Genomic DNA, 21,183 nt, shown 5'->3' with positions numbered 1-21,183 from the left:
GAGATAGCTGAACAGATTGAGGTAGAAAGTTCCAGAGGATGGGAGAGGCTCTGGAGAATTCCTGAAGACGAATATGGGAGGAGGAGGCAAAGGAGCTAGAGAATAGGAAGACCTGCTTCTCTACAAACAATTGCAGTTTTATCTGTTTTATTTAAATTTCAGTCCGTCTCAGCATCTACGAACTGAGTTAAATCTAGGTCTGCGAGAGATGTGGGAGAACCCAGGTTTGATCTGGGTCAAATCTATCTTTCTCTCAGGTCTACAGGGGGGCTGCTGTCAATGACATGCTTTTAAGAGTTGTTGCAAGCAGAAGAGAACAGTGTTTTATCATGTGCATCTAAGGCTGGTCATACACTGATGGATTTATTTTTGTTCAGTCTGTGGGCTGAACAAAAACACTAAAGGATACCTAAATCCATACTATACAGTCCAGGAAGATGAATCTCCCCATCAGACTATTATATTCTGACAACTGGTAATGGCGACGGTCAGAATGCTCAATCAATGACTGCATCTGACTGAATTCAGCCACTGTTATAATACCTGGATTCTTTCCTAAATTCACAAAATATAACTGGATACTAATATTTTTAGGTAAAGTTGTTCCAGGGAATATCTGATTGCCTCTTGAGGGGATCATGAAGGGATTTTTTACCCCACTGAAGCAAATTAGATTACACTTTATTGGGGTTGTTTTCTTGCCTTCCTCTGGATCAACCATGGGTATTGGATTGTCTAAATTGAGTTTTTCTATTTGGGTGTGTCTTTCTTTCCATGGGTTAAACTAGATGGACTTGTGTCTCTTTTTGAAAAGAATATATAACTATGTAACTATTTTCCACTGACCAGGGGAACTAACAACTCATGGGGCCCCCGGGCAATATGGGATCATGGGGCCCCTGTGTCCTTGCCCAAACTCAAAAAAGCCTATGAAAAAGGTACCAGGGGCATCTCATGGGGCCTCCTACTGACCCCGGGCCCTCGGGCAGTGCCTGAGTTTCCAAATGGTCAGTCCACCCCTGCGGCTGACAATTTTGGGACTGGCTGCTTTAATTTTTAATCTAAAGGTGTAGGGCATGAGATGGCCAACAGGGACACTTATGGTTCAGAAGGAGCTGGCAGTACTTTGCACAAAGTATGGCCAGCTTACAACTAAAGATAGACATATGAAATCAACAATTTCCATAATGTAAAAAGATAAATATATCAAGCGTATATTCACTACGCAAAATAAATTAAAAAATAAATAACAGCTAAATAAGTGAATAGTGAACACCTCACATAAGTAAATGAATAAATAAGATGTATATAAATGCTGCTGCCTTAATTAATGAGTATAACAATAATCACCCCATGAATCTTTATAATGACAAGTAAAAGCAGCACAAAAGAAAAATATTATATATAACACAGTGACAAAAAATTGATGAACAAAGAAATATGCTGAAAGCAAAAAAATATGAATATGTGAAACAGATCAATAAAGTAAAAATCCAATTAATCAAATGCACAAATACTTCAAAATAAGTCCACCAAAAGAAAAAGAAAAATTGGGATGAAGTTTTAAAGTCCTTCTAATCTGCTGAAAGCACCCAGTGAATAAATGACAATAATTGATTGAATATAGTGCAAGGATAACTTCACTCAAATATCGCCACATGCTCCAGAGGAAAGAGCTCCCCCAGTTCAGAGGCACACACAAGATATCGTACCCCATCCAAACTTGATAGGCAATCGCGCTTTTGGTGAGAGTCAGATGTTATAAAGATCATCAATCGGCAAGCCCTTCATCAATTATAGACTGATTAAGTGGTGGGACATCCTCCAAACTGTTTTACTCAGAGTGCCAAGCTCAAACAGCCGCTTCACATGGTGCAGGTCAGAGAATGGAGGAGATGCCAATCACCTGAGGCATCGCCTGCACCTGTGTAATCTCTCTACTGAATCCATCAGAAAACCATGAGAGACATTGATGTGATAGCACACAGTTATGTTCTAGGGATTTCTCTCAACTGCTTATTGGAAACAGCATACATGTTTTGTCACAAAAAGCTAAATTTCCATAATGTACTATGCTAGGCTAGGTTTATACTTGTATGTCTGCTTTTTTGTGCATTTTCATGAACTTCCATTAAAGTGGTTGTAAAGCTCAGACAATTAAATATGAACAAAGCATATCTCTCTATGGTGTGTACTTGTCTCAATTAAGAGCAATAAGTGACATTTTTGTCTGCTGCTTTGTTCTTCTACTATCAGCATGAGTCACTACTGACAAGTTTTCCTGACACCAAGAGAAAAATGGTGACAGCGGAGGGACCTCCAGCTGATTGACAGCCTCAGCTCTGTTCCTGTGAGCTGTGTGGAGGGGGGGGGGTCTCTTTCCTCCAATCAACTCTCAGCACTCTCCTCATTGAGCTCTGTAGTGTGTAATTTCAGCTCTCCACCCCCTTCTTTGCTGAATTCAGAGACAAGGTTTATAAATTCAGCACTGATGTAGTGAAGAGAATATTGTAGATAAGCAGGTACAACTTATGAAGGAGGCTTTGTTTCATCTCTTTGTGTCATTTGAGGCCAGTCACTTCACTGGGTATATGTGAAGGTTTAAAACCATTTTAAAGTCTATGGAGCCAAAAATGCACTATGTTGCACCAAAGAGGCACTGGCATCTTTTCCCAAGCCATGCAGAAACTGGTTACATAGGGGTGAATGGGCCCCCTGACCATAGAAGGATTCCTTTCATTGTTCCTTGTCGTGCAATGGCTTATGTGTGAAAGGGGACTAACCAGAATTTCTGTTTTGTTAGTTCTCTTCTATTTTATGCAAGCATATGATTAATACAGTCTGCTCAGCATTAAGACACAACTTCACAAACGTTATTGCTTCCTGGATATCTGATTCTATTTAAGGGTTCATGTACACTGCAGCTGATAAACTCACGTTGAGGAGCTGTTCAGTGTTTTTTTTTCAGCAGCCCCTGAACTCACCCTAATGTTTTCCTATGGGTCCATGTACACATCTTCGTTTACAGTTGTTTACAGGCATTTGAGTTTACAGTCGTTTTTTTTAACGCAGAAAACTTGCATTCAGCAGTCGATTTTATCAGTGTTTCAAACGCAAAGCGTGGCGAAACGCGGCAAATTGCGTTTATAAGCATGACATTTTTTTTTTAACTCTTCCAGTTCCTGATGCTGTCCAGAGCCTTTTTTCATCATGAAAAATGCGTGCAAAGCGTTTTCAAGGTACTCAGATGGACAAAACACTGAAAACAGGATGTTCCTACCAAGCTTGTCACACTTTGTAATGACCAATTCACACCTCAGACCTCTCCTACCCTTAGAAACAAAAGATATGTTAATGATCATTCACACCTACGCTAATTTCAACACATACTGCTGTCTCTGCTTCTACTCTCTGTATTCTCTGAAACTGTCTGAAATAGTTAATAATTTACCACTTTTCAGTGCAATCTAGGCATTTGGGAGGTTCTCCTGTGCTTATCTTTAAAAAATGCTTCTAAACGCAAACATACATAAACACGCATAAACACGTTATGCAAATGCGGCTCAACAGATGTTTTTAACCTACATTTTCCAGCAGTCAGTTTCCATTGTTCAGAAGTGTCCCATGTACATGGGGCCTTGGGCTGCAGGCATTGGAAAAGATACATGGCTAGATATATACATTTACTACTGGTAGAAGAACAACATACAATCCCAATTTTCAGATGCACTTCAGTTGATATTTACTAACAAAGGGAAATCCACCTTATTTTGCCTGTTATCTCTACAAGGTAAGAAGATGGTAGTAAGTATCATTTGCACGTGGCTAGCAATACTTCTAGTGAGCTTTGCCTTGTGTTGTACAATAGGAATTACCTGTTTGAGCTAAAGACTCCTTGACAGCTCCACTGTATTCTTCAAAAGCAAAACACTGGACAATAAAAGCCGCCTCTGTGTTTGCTTTACATAACACAGACACATTTATAGCAGACTTTAAACTGTGAGTCTGGTGGCTTTAGTCATTCAGTGTATTCAGAGATAATTTGACGCTAAGCAGACACAGCAGGGCTTCTATTCTTTTTACAATATTAAAGCTCATGCCAGCTGAAGCCTGGTGGCCCTCGAAAGCTACATCCTTAGAAAGAGTAAAATCAGGCAAGCTGATTTCTATGGACCTTAAGCACACATGTGATAGTAAGCAACAGTTTTGAAAAACAAACAAAGAATGAAGAATCATCAGCAAAAAAAAATCAGACCAAATTACAAACTCAACATCAACATAACATCTCACGTCACAATATATAGCTAAACTAAATACAAGTTCGGTTATGGAGGCATAGACAGTATTCAGATCCCTGTAGGGTATTGCAGCAACATCGATATCAACAAAAGCAATGAAGAAGTCTTTTTAAATTACATCTACACTTCATAAGCATTGCTATTAAGGTCTCTACAGATTATATGAGCATTGCAGCACACAACATGTAATGAGAGGCTCTTGAGAAGCACCACAGTTTTAGATTGCTGTCACGTGTCTGCTGCTGTTTCTTCCTCCTCTCATAAATCATGATGTCACTTGTGGTTCTACCACTGCAGCCATGCCTTGCTTTTTCTCAGTTAATGCACACACGATTTTCGCTCTAATTCAGAATAAATGCATTTGATTCATCCAGTTTTTGGTTGAACATTCACAGTTCACAATCTATGAACTTAAATAAACTCTACGCATTGAACTATCAACATAGCAACACCATCTTCAACAGCAACCAAGTACCATCAAGTGGACCTTCACAGCACTTCACTTCAACCATGGAAAGTTGCACAAACCCAATATACCACAGCTCCTACTCCACCTTTGACTCGTGGCATAATTGATCATATCAATAATCTCTAGTTAGTCACATTCCACTAGATTCATTCGGTAATGTTGAAGACTTTTTATAGCTTGTCCAACCCACTTCTTAGGCACTAGTTAGAGCTCAAGAAGCAGCTTGGACAAATGACTTCACTACTACAAGATTATACCATGACCTGGATAAAGGAGAACCTTCAAAGACAATATCAACAATCTCTAGTAGTAATTGTACTAGTCATTTACCAGAAAATAATAATTAGAACTGAAGAAATTACTTGGATAAGCTACCAATGTCTTCAACATTACAGAACAAGTACAGTTGAATGGGACTAGCTTTTACTAGAGATGACCGGTATTGTCATAAAAGGTTCTCATTTATCCAGGTCATGGTATGTCTAGTCTTAATCACATTCAACTGAACTTGTTCTGAAATGTTAACAATGTTTCACAGTTTGTCCAAACACTTTCTTTTGTTCTAATTAGTGTCTAATAAATGACCTGGGCAAGCTACAAAATGTCTTTAACAATACAGAACAAGTCCAGTTGAGTAGGACTAACTACTACTAGCTATACAATGACCTTGATAAATAAGAACCTTCACTGACAATATCAATATTCTCTGTTAGCAGTTTTTCACATGCAATTGCACTTGTTCTGTAAAGTTGAAATGTTTTGTAGCTTGTCCCAGCGACTTTTTAAATACTAATTAGAACTGAAGAAGTGGCTTGGACAAGCTACAAGATGTCTTCAACATTACAGAACAAATCCAGTTAAATGTGACTAAGTACTACTAGATATACCATGACCTGGATTAAGGAGGACCTTCACAGACAATATCAACAATCTCTTTAGTAGCTACTTACATTAAATTGGACTTGCTCTTTTACCCTGAAGACGTTTTGTAGCTTGTCCAAGCCACTTCTTCGACACTAAGTAGAACTTAAGATGTGGATTGGATGAGCTAGAAAATGTCTTCAGCAGTACAGAACACAGCAAGTATAATGTGACTGACAACTACTAGAAACACCATGACCTGAGAGAATAAGACAATAACAATAATCCAATTCAAGCAACCAAAGAAAAACCATTGGCCTAAACCAGCCTTTTGCAAACTTTTTAACACTAAGAAACCCTTTATATAACTTTCCAGTCTCAGGGAACCCCTGCTGATAACTAATGAATGTACCTATAACTCATTGTACATTAGTGTGATGGGCAGAGGGAAGAATGATCCTCACACTGGTAATATATTCCTTTTATGTGGGGTCATTGAGAGGAATGCTCCTTATATTTGGGGTCTTTGGAAGGAGTGTTCCTTAAATTTGAGTCATTGGAAAGAGTGCTCCTTATATTTGGGGTCATTGAAAAATTCTTCTTACATTGGTGGTAAGTGGGAAGAGAGCTCCTTATAATAGTAGTCACAGGGATGAATACCCCTCATATTTGGGGTCAGAGGGAGAAGTGCACCTTCAAATGATGGTCAGAGGGAATAATGCTCCTTACACTTGGGGTCACGGGGATACACGACCCTTATATCTGGTGTCACTGGGAAGAATCTGCCTCATGTTGGTGGTCATTGGGAAGAATGCTCTTTATATTTAGGGTCATTGGGAAGAATGCTCCTTAAACTTTGGGTCATTGGGAACAGTACTTCTTCAACTGATGGTCAGAGGAGAAAATTCTCCTTATATTTGGGGTCACTGGAAAGAATGCTCCTTAAACTTGGAGTCATTAGGAGGAGTGCTCCTTTAATTGATGGTCAGAGGGAAGAATGCTCCTTCTACTTGTGGTCATTGTGAAGAATTTTTCATAAATTCAAATAAATTGGAAATAATGATCATTATATTTGGGGTCGGTGAGATTGTCTGTTTATATATGGGATAATTGGGAAGCACACTGCTTAAATTTGGGATCATTGGAAAGAATTGTCCCTACATTGGTGATCTTTGAGAAGAATACTCCTTATATTTGGGGTCATTGGAAAGACTGCTCCTTATACTTGGGGTCTTTGGGAAGAGTGCTCCTGCAATTGTTGGTCAGAGGGAAGAATGCTCCTACTACTTGAGGTCTTTTGGAAGAATTTTCCCTATATCCAAGTAAATTGGAAAGAATGCTCATTATATTTGGGGCCACTGGGAAGAATGCTGTTTATATTCAGGATCATTGGAAAGAATTCTCCTTACATTGGTGGTCTTTGGGAAGAATGCTCCCTATACTTGGTGTCATTGGGAGGAGTTCTCCTTTACTTGAAGGTCAGAGGGAAGAATATTCCTTACATTGGTAAAATGCTACTCTTACTTGGGGTCATTGGTGAAGAATATCCCATATATTTGGGGTCAGTGAGAAGAATGCTCCTTGTATGCAGGGTAATTGGGCTGAACATTCCTTATATTTGGGGTCATTGGGAGGAATGTTTCTTAAATTCGGGGTCATTGGAAACAAAGTTCCAAATATTCGAGGTCATTGGGAGGAATGTTTCTTATATTTAGTGTCATTGGGAAGAATGTTCCTTGCATTCGGGGTCATTGGGAGGATTGTTCCTTATATTTAGGGTCATTGGGAAGAATTCTCCATATATTTAGGGTCATCTGGAAGAATTCTCCATATGTTCAGAGTCATTGGGAAGAATTCTCCATACATTTGGAGCACTTGGGAAGAATGCTGCTTCTACTTGCGGTCATTGGGAAGAAAGCTCTTTGTATTCAGGGTCACTGGGAAGCATTTTCCATATGCTTGGGGTCAGTTGGAAGAATGCTCACAATATTTGGGGTCAGTGGGAAGAATTATTCTTACATTGGTGGTCTTTGGGAAAAATGCACCTTACATTGGTGGTCTGTGGGAAGAATTCACCTTACATTTGTGGTGTTTGGGAAGAATTCACCTTACATTTGTGGTGTTTGGGAAGAATTCACCTTACATTGGTGGTCTTTGGGAAGAATTCACCTTACATTGGTGGTCTTTGGGAAGAATTCACCTTACATTGGTGGTCTTTGGGAAGAATTCACCTTACATTGGTGGTCTTTGGGAAGAATTCACCTTACATTGGTGGTCTGTGGGAAGAATCCGCCTTACATTGGTGGTCTTTGGGAAGAATTCACCTTACATTGGTGGTCTGTGGGAAGAATTCACCTTACATTGCTGATCTTTGGGAAGAATGTGCCTTGCATTGGTGGTCTTTGGGAAGAATTCACCTTACATTGGTGGTCTTTGGGAAGAATTCACCTTACATTGGTGATCTTTGGGAAGAATTTGCCTTACATTGGTGGTCTTTGGGAAGAATTCACCTTACATTGGTGGTCTTTGGGAACAATTCACCTTACATTGGTGATCTTTGGGAAGAATTCACCTTACATTGGTGGTTTTTGGGAAGAATTTGCCTTACATTGGTGGTCTTTGAGAAGAAATCACCTTACATTGGTGGTCTTAGGGAAGAATTCACCTTACATTAGTGGTCTTTGGGAAGAATTCACCTTACATTGGTGGTCTTTGGGAAGAATTCACCTTACATTGGTGGTCTTTGGGAAGAATTCACCTTACATTGGTGAACTTTGGGAAGAATTCACCTTACATTGGTGGTCTTTGGGAAGAATTCACCTTACATTGGTGAACTTTGGGAAGAATTCACCTTACATTGGTGGTCTTTGGGAAGAATTCACCTTACATTGGTGGTCTTTGGGAAGAATTCACCTTACATTGGTGGTCTTTGGGAAGAATTCACCTTACATTGGTGGTCTTTGGGAAGAATTCACCTTACATTGGTGGTTTTTGGGAAGAATTCACCTTACATTAGTGGTCTTTGAGAAGAACGTCCCTCTTACAAAAAGCTACAAAGGATGATAGTTACCAGTGGGAACTTCTAGAAGAGGCGGAAATCTCTCCCTGCCTAAGGGACCTCTAATCGAAGGCTGGTCTACACCAATTGACATGTATACAGTGTACATTAGTTAGCACATTGATATTTAAAGATGCAATATTGATTCCACATTTCCAGATGAAAGGCTGCGATGGAGCACCTATACGGAGGCTATATGTGTATATACAGCATGTAATCACACACACACTCACATGGATGAGGCTCAGACCTCATCCATTCAGGAAGCATTCAGGCAGTGGTGTCTAGTTACCTCCAGATCTGTCCCAGCTGCAGGATATGGATGAGTGATTGGAGGGTCCAGATACAGAAGGAGCAGGAGGCGGACTGTCCGACCCGGGCGGTGCTGGCCGTGTTGTTGGGCTTGTTGCTGGCGGTGGACGGTTGTCTCTGTGGGGTGGCGGGTCGGTCCACCTCTCCTCCTCCGGTTCCGGTAGTGGCGGCTCCCCCGGCAGCCTTGCCCTCCACCGGCGTGCACTGGGAGCTGTTCTCGGTGCTGAAATCATGAGCGAACCACCTGAAGCTGAAGACCTGGACGGAGAGGGAGCCGAGCACCACGAAGAACAAGGTCAGCCCGAACCACCAGCGCTGACCCCGCACATAGTAGTCGGCGGACAGCCAGATGTCACTGCCCACATCTGCCAGGTAGACGGCCACGGCGGCCAGGATCCACAGACCATCCCAGACGGTGTAGCGCTGCTGCTCCCTGCCCAGGCGCAGACACAGCGAAGGAGACCCTCCACCGACACCGACACCACCACCGCCGCCGCCTCCTGCCGCTCTCCCGCTGCAGCAGCACCGAGAACCCCCGTCCGAGCAACCCCCGTCCCCGGCGCCCGATCCCGGCTGGGAGCCCGAAGCCAACCCCTGCACGGAGCCCGAGTGATCCGAGTTCTGCAGAGGGGTGAAGGCGACGTCGCTCTTCTTCATCTTCAGCATCCCGTCCGACTTGGCGGCCATGATGATTTAAAGGGATGAACAAAAAAAAAAATTAAAAAAAAGGAAAAAAAGGAAGACAGAGCGCCGGGTATATAATAGGGGTGAACGGAGAGAGAAAAGCCCTCCTTTATGTCACAGCGCTCCTTCCCCGCTCCGCCCCCCGGCTCCGCCTCTCCCCTGCTCCGCACATCTGATGAGCGCACGGAAGGGCGGGGCCGCAGGAAAGCTCCGCCTGTCTGCGTGAGCCTGCCAACCTCACCCTGCAGCCACACTGCCTGGACCACAGCCCACTCCTCCACGGGCGGCGGAGGGGGGAACGATGAGGTCATCCCTCTCCTCTCCTTTACCTCCCCCGTGCAGGAGAGAGGGGAGGAGGGGCCCCGGCGCACACACACAAAAAAAGGTGAACCGAGGATAGACGGAGCCACAATCAGCAAGGGCGGCCCTTCAACTATGGGATCACCCAGATCGGGGGAGGGGAGCACTGCTCCTTCATTGATTCATATCTACGAGGATGCAGATCATCGCCGTGCCTGTCACCTCCATTCATACGGATCGGACACTCATTGTACGCCTTCATCTGCATTGGGAGCACCAGAACTGAGGATGTCTTCTCCCCATGACCTTCACCACCCATCGCACCGTCATACATCACCTCTCATGGTGGTCCTCCATATACCGCACATCTCACTCTATATACATGATGGACCTCCATATACCGCACATCTCACTCTATATACATGATGGACCTCCATATACCGCACATCTCACTCTATATACATGATGGACCTCCATACACCGCACGTCTCCCTCTATATACATGATGGTCCTCCATACACCGCACGTCTCCCTCTATATACATGATGGTCCTCCATACACCGCACGTCTCCCTCTATATACATGATGGTCCTCCATACACCGCACGCCTCCCTCTATATACATGATGGTCCTCCATACACCGCACGTCTCCCTCTATATACATGATGGTCCTCCATACACCGCACGCCTCTCTCTATATACATGATGGACCTCCATACACCGCACGTCTCCCTCTATATACATGATGGACCTCCATACACCGCACGCCTCCCTCTATATACATGATGGTCCTCCATACACCGCACGCCTCCCTCTATATACATGATGGACCTCCATACACCGCACGTCTCCCTCTATATACATGATGGACCTCCATACACCGCACGCCTCCCTCTATATACATGATGGTCCTCCATACACCGCACGCCTCCCTCTATATACATGATGGTCCTCCATACACCGCACGCCTCCCTCTATATACATGATGGACCTCCATACACCGCACGCTTCCCTCTATATACATGATGGTCCTCCATACACCGCACGTCTCCCTCTATATACATGATGGACCTCCATACACCGCACGTCTCCCTCTATATACATGATGGACCTCCATACACCGCACGTCTCCCTCTATATACATGATGGACCTCCATACACCGCACATCTCCCTCTATATACATGATGGACCTCCATACACCGCACATCTCCCTCTATATACATGATGGACCTCATACACCGCACATCTCCCTCTATATACATGATGGTCCTCCATACACCGCACATCTCCCTCTATATACATGTTGGACCTCCATACACCGCACATCTCCCTCTATATACATGATGGTCCTCCATACACCGCACATCATGAAGGTCCTCCATACACTGCACGTCTCCCTCTATATACATGATGGTCCTCCATACACCGCACGTCTCTCTCTATATACATGATGGACCTCCATACACTGCACGTCTCCCTCTATATACATGATGGTCCTCCATACACCGCACGTCTCCCTCTATATACATGATGGTCCTCCATACACCGCACGTCTCCGTCTATATACATGATGGACCTCCATACACCGCACATCTCCCTCTATATACATGATGGACCTCCATACACCGCACACCTCTCTCTATATACATGATGGTTCTCCATATACCGCACACCTCCCTCTATATACATGATGGTCCTCCATACACCGCACACCTCCCTCTATATACATGATGGTCCTACATATACCGCACATCTCCCTCTATATACATGATCGTCCTCCATACACCGCACACCTCCGTCTATATACATGATGGTCCTCCATACACCGCACACCTCCATCTATATACATGATGGTCCTCCATACACCACACATCTCTATCTATATCTATAATGGTCCACTATACACCACACATCTCCTTCTATACACAGTACATGATGGTCCTCCATACACCAAACACCTCCATTTATATACATGTTGGTCCTCCAGACACTGCACACCTCCATCTATATCCATGATGGTCCTCCATACAACACACATCTCTCTCTATATACATAATGGTCCTCCATACCCCACACATCTCCCTCTATATCCATGATGGTCCTCCATACACCACACACCTCCGTCTATATACATGATGGACCTCCATACACCTCCCTCTATATACATGATGGTCCTCCATAAACCGCATACCTCCGTCTATATACATAATGGTCTTCCATACAGCGCACAACTGTATCTATATACATGATGGACCTCCATACACCGCACATCTCCCTCTATATACATGATGGTCCTCCATACACCGCACATCTCCCTCTATATACATGATGGACCTCCATACACCGCACATCTCCCTCTATATACATGATGGTCCTCCATACACCGCACATCATGAAGGTCCTCCATACACTGCACGTCTCCCTCTATATACATGATGGTCCTCCATACACCGCACGTCTCCCTCTATATACATGATGGACCTCCATACACTGCACGTCTCCCTCTATATACATGATGGTCCTCCATACACCGCACACCTCCCTCTATATACATGATGGTTCTCCATATACCGCACACCTCCCTCTATATACATGATGGTCCTCCATACACAGCACACCTCCCTCTATATACATGATGGTCCTACATATACCGCACATCTCCCTCTATATACATGATGGTCCTCCATACACCGCACACCTCCATCTATATACATGATGGTCCTCCATACACCGCACACCTCCGTCTATATACATGATGGTCCTCCATACACCGCACACCTCCGTCTATATACATGATGGTCCTCCATACACCGCACACCTCCATCTATATACATGATGGTCCTCCATACACCACACATCTCTATCTATATCTATAATGGTCCACTATACACCACACATCTCCTTCTATACACAGTACATGATGGTCCTCCATACACCACACATCTCTATCTATATCTATAATGGTCCACTATACACCACACATCTCCTTCTATACACAGTACATGATGGTCCTCCATACACCAAACACCTCCATTTATATACATGTTGGTCCTCCAGACACTGCACACCTCCATCTATATCCATGATGGTCCTCCATACAACACACATCTCTCTCTATATACATGATGGTCCTCCATACACCACACATCTCTATCTATATCTATAATGGTCCACTATACACCACACATCTCCTTCTATAGACAGTACATGATGGTCCTCCATACACCACACATCTCTATCTATATCTATAATGGTCCACTATACACCACACATCTCCTTCTATACACAGTACATGATGGTCCTCCATACACCAAACACCTCCATTTATATACATGTTGGTCCTCCAGACACTGCACACCTCCATCTATATCCATGATGGTCCTCCATACAACACACATCTCTCTCTATATACATAATGGTCCTCCATACCCCACACATCTCCCTCTATATCCATGATGGTCCTCCATACACCACACATCTCCATCTATATACATGATGGACCTCCATACACCACACACCTTCGTCTATATACATGATGGTCCTCCAGACACTGCACACCTCCATCTATATCCATGATGGTCCTCCATACAACACACATCTCCCTCTATATACATGATGGTCCTCCATACACTGCACATCTCTATATACATGATGGTCCTCCATACACCGCTCACTTCCGTCTATATACATGATGGTCCGCCATACACCGCACACCTCCGCTATGTACATGATGGTCCTCCATAAACCGTACACCTCCCTCTATATACATGATGGTCCTCCATATACCACACATCTCCCTCTATATACATGATGGTCCTTCATACACCTCACATCTCCCTCTATATACATGATGGTCCTCCATACACTGCACATCTCTCTCTATATACATGATGGTCCTCCATACACCGCTTACCTCCGTCTATGTACATGATGGTTTTCCATACACCGCACACCTCCGCTATGTACATGATGGTCCTCCATAAACCGTACACCTCCTTCTATATACATGATGGTTCTCCATACACCACACACCTCCATCTATGTACATGATGGTCTTCCATACACCATACACCTCCTATATACATGGTAGTCCTCCATACACCGCTCACCTCCGTCTATGTACATGATGGTCTTCCATACACTGTACACCTCCTTCTATATACATGATGGTCCTCCATAAACCGCACACCTCAATCTATATACATGATGGTCCTCCATACACCGGACACCTCCATCTATATACATGATTGTCCTCCATACACTACACACCTCCATCTATATACATGATGGTCTTCCATACACCACACATCTCTGTCTATATACATGATGGTCCTCCATACACCTCACATCTCTTTCTATATACATGATGGTCCTCCATACACCGCACACCTCCATCTATATCTATGATGGTCCACCATACACCACACATCTCCTTCTATACACAGTACATGATGGTCCTCCATACACCAAACACCTCCATTTATATACATGTTGGTCCTCCAGAGACTGCACACCTCCATCTATATCCATGATGGTCCTCCATACAACACACATCTCTCTCTATATACATAATGGTCCTCCATACACCACACTCCTCTGTCTATATACATGATGGTCCTCCATACACTGCACACCTCTGTCTATGGCCAAAGGTCTTGCATCCTATCCCCGTCCTAACCTTCCAGGGCTGAGAAATCTTCTACATTTACAAATTATACAAGTCACCAAAAACATATATTCAGTGTCAGATGTGATCTTTGTTATGACAATTAAAATGGGATGAGATGGCCTACACCTTTAAACTGTGACCTTTAAAACTTTTAGACTGTGAGCCAGGCCTTCTCGTCTGACATTAGTGCCTGACCTCACAAATCCGCTTATGGTCAAACATTCCCATAGACACACTCCTAAACCTTGTGGACAGCCTTCCCAGAAGAGTTGAAGCTGTTATAATGGCGAAGGGTGTGCCAACTCTGTATTGAACCCTACAAACTAAGACTGGGATGCCACTAAAGTTCATGTGTGTAAAGGCAGGTGTCCTTATACTTTTGTTGCTTTACCAGACTAACTGAAGCTGCCTTCAGTTGTTGTTTGTGGGTCTTTCTGCATTTAGTTTTGCCTTAAGCAAGTGAAATACATGCTCAATTGGGTTGAGATCAGGTGATTGATTTGGCCATTGCGTGATATTCCACTTCTTTTCCTTCAAAAGCTCTTGGGTTGCTTTTGCAGTATGTTTTGGATCATTGTCCATCTGTACTGTGAAGGGCCGTCCAATCAACTTTGCTCTATTTGGCTGAATCTGGGCTGACAGTATATCTCTAAACATTGCAGAATTTATCCGGCTGCTTCTGTGTTCTGTCACATCATCAATAAACACCAATGACCCAGTGCCACTGGAAGCCATGCATGCCCATACAATCACACTGCCTCCACCATCTTTTATAGATGACGTGTGCATTGGATCATCAGCTGTTCCAAGCCTTCTCCACACTTTTTTCTTCCCGTCATTCTGGTACAGATTAATCTTAGTTCCATCCCTCCAAAGAATGCTTTTCCAGAACTGGTCTGGCCTTTTTAGATGTTTTTGGCAAAAGTCTAATCTGGCTTTTCTATTCTTCAGGCTTATGAATGGTTTGCACCTTGTGGTGAACCCTATCTTGTGAAGTTTTCTCTTGATTGTAGACTTTGACAATGATACACCCACCTCCTGGAGAGTGTCCTTCACTTGTCTGGATGTTGTGAATGGGTTTTTCTTTACCATAGAGAGGATTCTGCGATCATCCACCACTGCTGTCTTCCATGGACGTCCATGCCTTTTTATGTTGCTGAGCTCACCAGTGCATTCTTCTTTCCTCAGAATATACCAAACTGTTGATTTGGCCACTCCAAATGTTGCTGCTATCTCTCTGATGGATTTGTTTAGTTTTGGAAGCCTTACAATGGCCTGTTTCACTTGCATGGACAGCTCCTTTGAACACATGATGTAGATTCACAGCAAAAGATTCCAAATACACATACCACACGTAGAATCAACTCCAGACCTTTTAACTGCTTAATTGATGAAGAAATAACGGATTAGCCCACACCTTGCCATGAAACAGCTTTTGATACAATTGTCCAATTACCAATTGGCAAAAAGGAGGGATGGCTACTCTTAAGAGCTGTAATTCCCAAACCCTTCCTCCAATTTGGATGCACATATCCTCAAATTAAACCTGAGAGTGTACACTTTCAGCCTATATCCATTATATAACTATAGCTTGGATATGTTTTAGTAAATACCTGAAAAAATCTAAAATTATGCCTGTGTCCAAATATATATGGACCGAACTGTATATATATATATATATATATATATATATATATAATTTTTTTTTTTCACAGTAGAAAGCAGCACCTTTATCCCTCGGATCAATGTAACAGGAGTATAATCCACTCTCCACCTCCTATATATAAGAATTCAGTGTCAGGCAGTTGCAGCACACTTCTGTTTTTATTTCATGTAGTGATACAAAGTAACAGCAACAGTTTCAAGTATTTCATGCTCTTTGTTGCTGTCACTACTACATGAAATAAAATCAGAAATGTGCTGCAAGTGCCTGACTTAGGATTCTCTTTTACATAGGACAGTTTTGAGGGTACATCTCATTACTAAATAAGTGCTCACAGTTGTGCCACAACGGAGAAAAAGAGCATTTGTACACACAATCATGCAAAACTACAACTGTCGCTTTTTTCACAAAGATTAATGCTAACACATTTTAAACACACAATGTATGTACCAACTGCTGATCTGAGACACAATGGCATATAAAGCCTTGGGTTCTGTGGCAGCCAGACTACATATGTTCTACACCTTTAAAAAAAGACTGTTGCAAGTTTCATCAGACTTCCATGACCTTATATGAAAGAACTACTGAGCCCGAGGCCACAATCTTTTATGTTCATATGTAAGCTGCAGAAATGTCAAGTAACCTGAAGCTTGAGGAAGTCACCCTTGATTAGACCCTCTCATCCTGTCATTCCATTCCTCAAGGTTATTTTCCCACAATTTCAGTGCCCCCTTCACCCATCTTCATCTTAGAATCAGTGGGTTCTGCCTCAGTCCTTCAAGCTCCTACCTACTGCCATTGGCATCCTCATGTGAACCTTTCTAATTCGAGCATTTAAGCCTTTTACTACATAATCTAGAGTGGGTGACTGGGGACAAAGAGAAGGCAAATTTATTAGATACCTTTTTTAGCTCTGTGTATACAAAGGAGCATGGGGGAGCTCTTGTCCATAATGGGCATGGTATTGACACAGCTCCAGATGATCCACATTGGCTCACAACTGATATGATCCAAAAATATTTATACAGAATAAAGGTGAATAAAGCACCTGCACCAGATGGCATATACCCACGGGTCCTTAAAGAATTGAGCTCTGCCATTTCAAAGCCATTGTTTCTAATTTTTAGGGACTCTTTAATGACTGGCATAGTACCACTGGATTGGCGTAAAGCCAATGTGGTGCCAATATTTAAAAAAGGGTCAAAATCTTTACCAAGTAATTATAGACCTGTTTGTTTACTTTCTATAGCCGGGAAGATACTGGAGAGTTTAATAAAAGACCACATAGACGAGTTCTTGCTGGAAAAAAATATTTTAAGCAACAGACAGCATGGATTCATGAAGGACGGAAGTTGTCAAACAAATCTGATTTCTTTTTTTGAGGAGGTGAGCAAAACCTTGGACAGAGGGGTGGCGGTGGATGTGGTATACTTGGATTTTTCAAAAGCGTTTGACACAGTTCCCCACACACGGCTAATGTGTAAGGTAAAGTCTACGGGCTTGGAAAAGTCTGTATGTAAATGGATAGAAAACTGGCTAAAAGATCGTATTCAGAGAGTAGTGGTTAATGATTCATACTCTGAATGGTCTAGGGTTGTCAGTGGTGTACCCCAAGGTTCAGTGTTGGGACCCTTACTTTTTAATATATTTATAAACGATATATAGGGTCTGGGATTAAAAATCCCATTTCAGTCTTTGCAGATGACATCAAGTGGTGCAGTGGAATAACGTCCTTACAGGATGTCTCCAATTTACAAGCCGACCTCAATGCACTGTTTAATTGGGCAACTATGTGGCAAATGAGGTTTAATGTTGATAAATGTAAGGTTATGCACTTGGGGGCTAAGAATATGCATGCATTATACATACTAGGGGGAGTACAATTGGGGGAATCAATGGTGGAGAAGGATCTGGGGGTTCTGGTAGATCACAAGCTTAATAATGGCATGCAATGTAAAGATGTGGTTTCTAAAGCGAGCAAAATCCTCTCTTGTTTTAAAAGAGGTATAGACCCCAGAGAGAGAGAGAGATATCATTTTACCCCTGTACAAATCATTAGTAAGATCTCATCTGGAATGTACAGTTCACTTTTGGGCACCAATTCACAAAAAGAAAATTGGGGAACTGGAGAAAGTACAGAGAAGGGCAAGCAAACTGATCAGAGGCATGGAGGAGCTAAGCTATGAGGAAAGATTAGAGGAACTCAATTTATTCTCTCTTGAGAAGAGGAGATTAACATCCCGGTCACATCGGGTGCGACTTAGCATGCGATTTGCATGCTATGCGACTTGCAAATCACATGCCATGTTGCACCCTACTGTCTGCAATTAGAGCAGTCGTATTGGTGCAGTTCCGACTTTGTCGGAGCCACACCGATTTCTAAAGTGGTACATGCACTACTTTTGGTGTGATTTGCATAGACATCTGTGTCAGATGTCTTGCAAATCGCACCTGAAATCGACATCTCACCAAACTTTGAAATCTTGCGACTTCACTGTTAGTTGCACGATTTCAAAGTTGGGCTTGATGTGACCAGGATGTAAGGGGGGATATCATCAACATGTATAAATACATCAGTGGTTCATATAGTGAACTTGGTGTAGAGTTATTCACCCTGAGGTCATCACAGAGGACAAGGAGGCACTCTTTACGTCTGGAGGAAAAGAAATGTAATCTCAAAACACGGAAAGGTTTCTTCACAGTGAAAATGTGGAATAGACTCCCTCAAGAGTTGGTTCTGGCCAGCTCAGTGGTTTGCTTCAAAAAAGGCCTGGATTCTTTCTTGGATACACAGAATATAACTGGATACTAACATTTATAGGTAAAGTTGATCCAGGGAATATCCGGTTGCCTTTCGGGGGATCAGGAAGGAATTTTTTCCCCTGCAGGAGCAAATTGGATCATGCTTTGCTGGTATAGTATAGCGTCCTCAAAAACGCAGCGTTAACGGGATCAGCCCCGGAACCTGCCAGCACCTGCGTTTAGCCCCTACGCTTACCCCCCCCCCCTTCTCCCCCAGCAAGTGCAGTGTCAGTAGGTCTCTGTCACTTGATATATTACACACAAAACTGCAGTGTTCACAGAATCAGGCCTGATCTCTGTTAGCACTTGCCGGTAAATTTTGATGACTCTCATATGCAGCCTCTTAGATTGTAAGCTCCCAGGATCAGGCCCTCCTAACCCTCTTGTATTGAACTGTATTGTTGCTGTATTGTCTCCCGTTATATTGTAGCGCTGAGCAAACTGTTGGCACTATATATATCCTGTATAATAATAATACCAGCACTGCAGTATGACTTGGTGACATGGTGAGTCCTATAAGTGTAGTACAAGCTGGTGCGGTGGCGAGCACAAGTATTGTCTCGCAGCCATTAAGAATTTGCACACAGGCCCATAGAGCCCCTAATATCCTTCCGGATGTGCTTGCAAATCCCGATTGGCAGTCCACAAATTTTGCAGCACTTTTACATCCCCCGTTCACTGCCCAACCTGGAATTCAGGTGGAAATAGAAAATTTAACTACTCCCCTTGATTTTTGGAGCTGTTTTTCACGGAATATCTGTATGCGTTGATTGTGGATAAAAGCAATTTATATGCACAACAATTTATCGCCGCCAACCCAAATTCAAACCTTGCCAGACCATTCGCATGGAAACCCATTACGGTTTCCAAATTTACTTTTTTGGGGGGCCTAACCCTCAACATGGGCATTACTTAAAGAAATGAACTGCGATTGTATTGGTCCACAGACCTGATTCATCATATGCCCGTGTTCTCTGCTGCCATGGCCAGGCATAGATATGGGAGTATAATGTGTTTTATGCATTTCAATGACAACACACTCTGTCATCCTCGGGGTGACCCTGAATTTGACCGGCTCCACAAAATTCAGCCCCTCGCAAATCACCGTAATCAAAAATTTGCAGATGTCTATACTCCCCAGCAAAAAAACTCCGTTGATGAGCCCCTAATTAATTTTTCTGGCCGCCTTGCATTCAAACAATTTCTCCCCTGCAAGCATGCCAGTAATGGGGTCAAGATGTAGAAGACCTGTGAGAGGACAACAGGTTATACTTATACGTTTCAGTTTTACGAGGGAATAGATAGTCACGTGGAGCCCCCCAGATGCCCAGACTACATGGGGAGCAGTGGCAAGATAGTTTGGGACTTGGTGTCATCCTTTTTCCATATGGGGTACGTGGACAATTTTTATTCAAGCGTGCCACTATTTAAACATTTGTACAATCTTGGAACTGGTGCTTGTGGCAAAGTGTGACCTAATGTGTGCCCACCATTAGAAGTGGGTGGATGCAGGGCGGTATATTTTAATGGCGGGCATACCACACACTTTTTTTTGGCAGAGATTTCTTCTCTTTTTTTCATTCAGTCCACAGGCTGCATAAAAAAAAACCAAAAGAACGTAGCATATATATATATATATATATATATATACCCAACAAGGACCAGCGACGTACTGGTATATCACTGGACTTTGAGTGGTTATACCAGGATAATGCCTACAGCTGCAGGCATCATCCTGGTATAATGTTTTTCAGCTGGCGATCAGCTTTCATGTAAAAGCAATCCTAGTGGCTAATTAAGAATTGCTTTTACAAGCAGCGGGAGACAATACCCCCCTCCCCCGCTGCCTTCCATGGCCTATTCGGGCAGTCCCGAGCCATAGGGGGAACCTGAGAATGCAGCCGGTGTTTCTGACAGCTGACCATAGAGCTGATTGGAGCATTTCATCACTTCAGTTTCGCAGGATATAAACAGCACCATTTGTAAATTGGGAAATCATTTGATCACACCGTTTTTGGTTTGATTAGATAATGTAAGGGCAGAGGAGAGATCTAGAGTCTGACAGA

At 43.0% G+C, this 21,183-nt stretch overlaps 1 protein-coding gene across 1 annotated transcript in view; it reads right to left on the bottom strand.

Moving 5' to 3' along the window:
- Window positions 1-9,828, bottom strand: part of XKR4 (XK related 4) — a 388,654-nt gene extending 378,826 nt beyond the window's left edge. Inside the window, exon 1 of the mRNA XM_089678447.1 lies at window positions 8,979-9,828. Coding sequence (XP_089534573.1) covers window positions 8,979-9,685 — 707 coding nt within the window. The 5' untranslated portion in view covers window positions 9,686-9,828. The remainder of the gene's footprint in view (window positions 1-8,978) is intronic.
- Window positions 9,829-21,183: the final 11,355 nt, after the last annotated feature.

The sequence above is a fragment of the Staurois parvus genome, unplaced genomic scaffold (assembly GCF_062004578.1).
Source record: "Staurois parvus isolate SC_StPar_1 unplaced genomic scaffold, SC_StPar_1.0 ptg000205l, whole genome shotgun sequence".
Taxonomy (NCBI): Eukaryota; Metazoa; Chordata; class Amphibia; order Anura; family Ranidae; genus Staurois; species Staurois parvus.
Note: the sequence above shows the minus strand (reverse complement) of the source record. Positions and strands in the feature narration are given on the sequence as shown.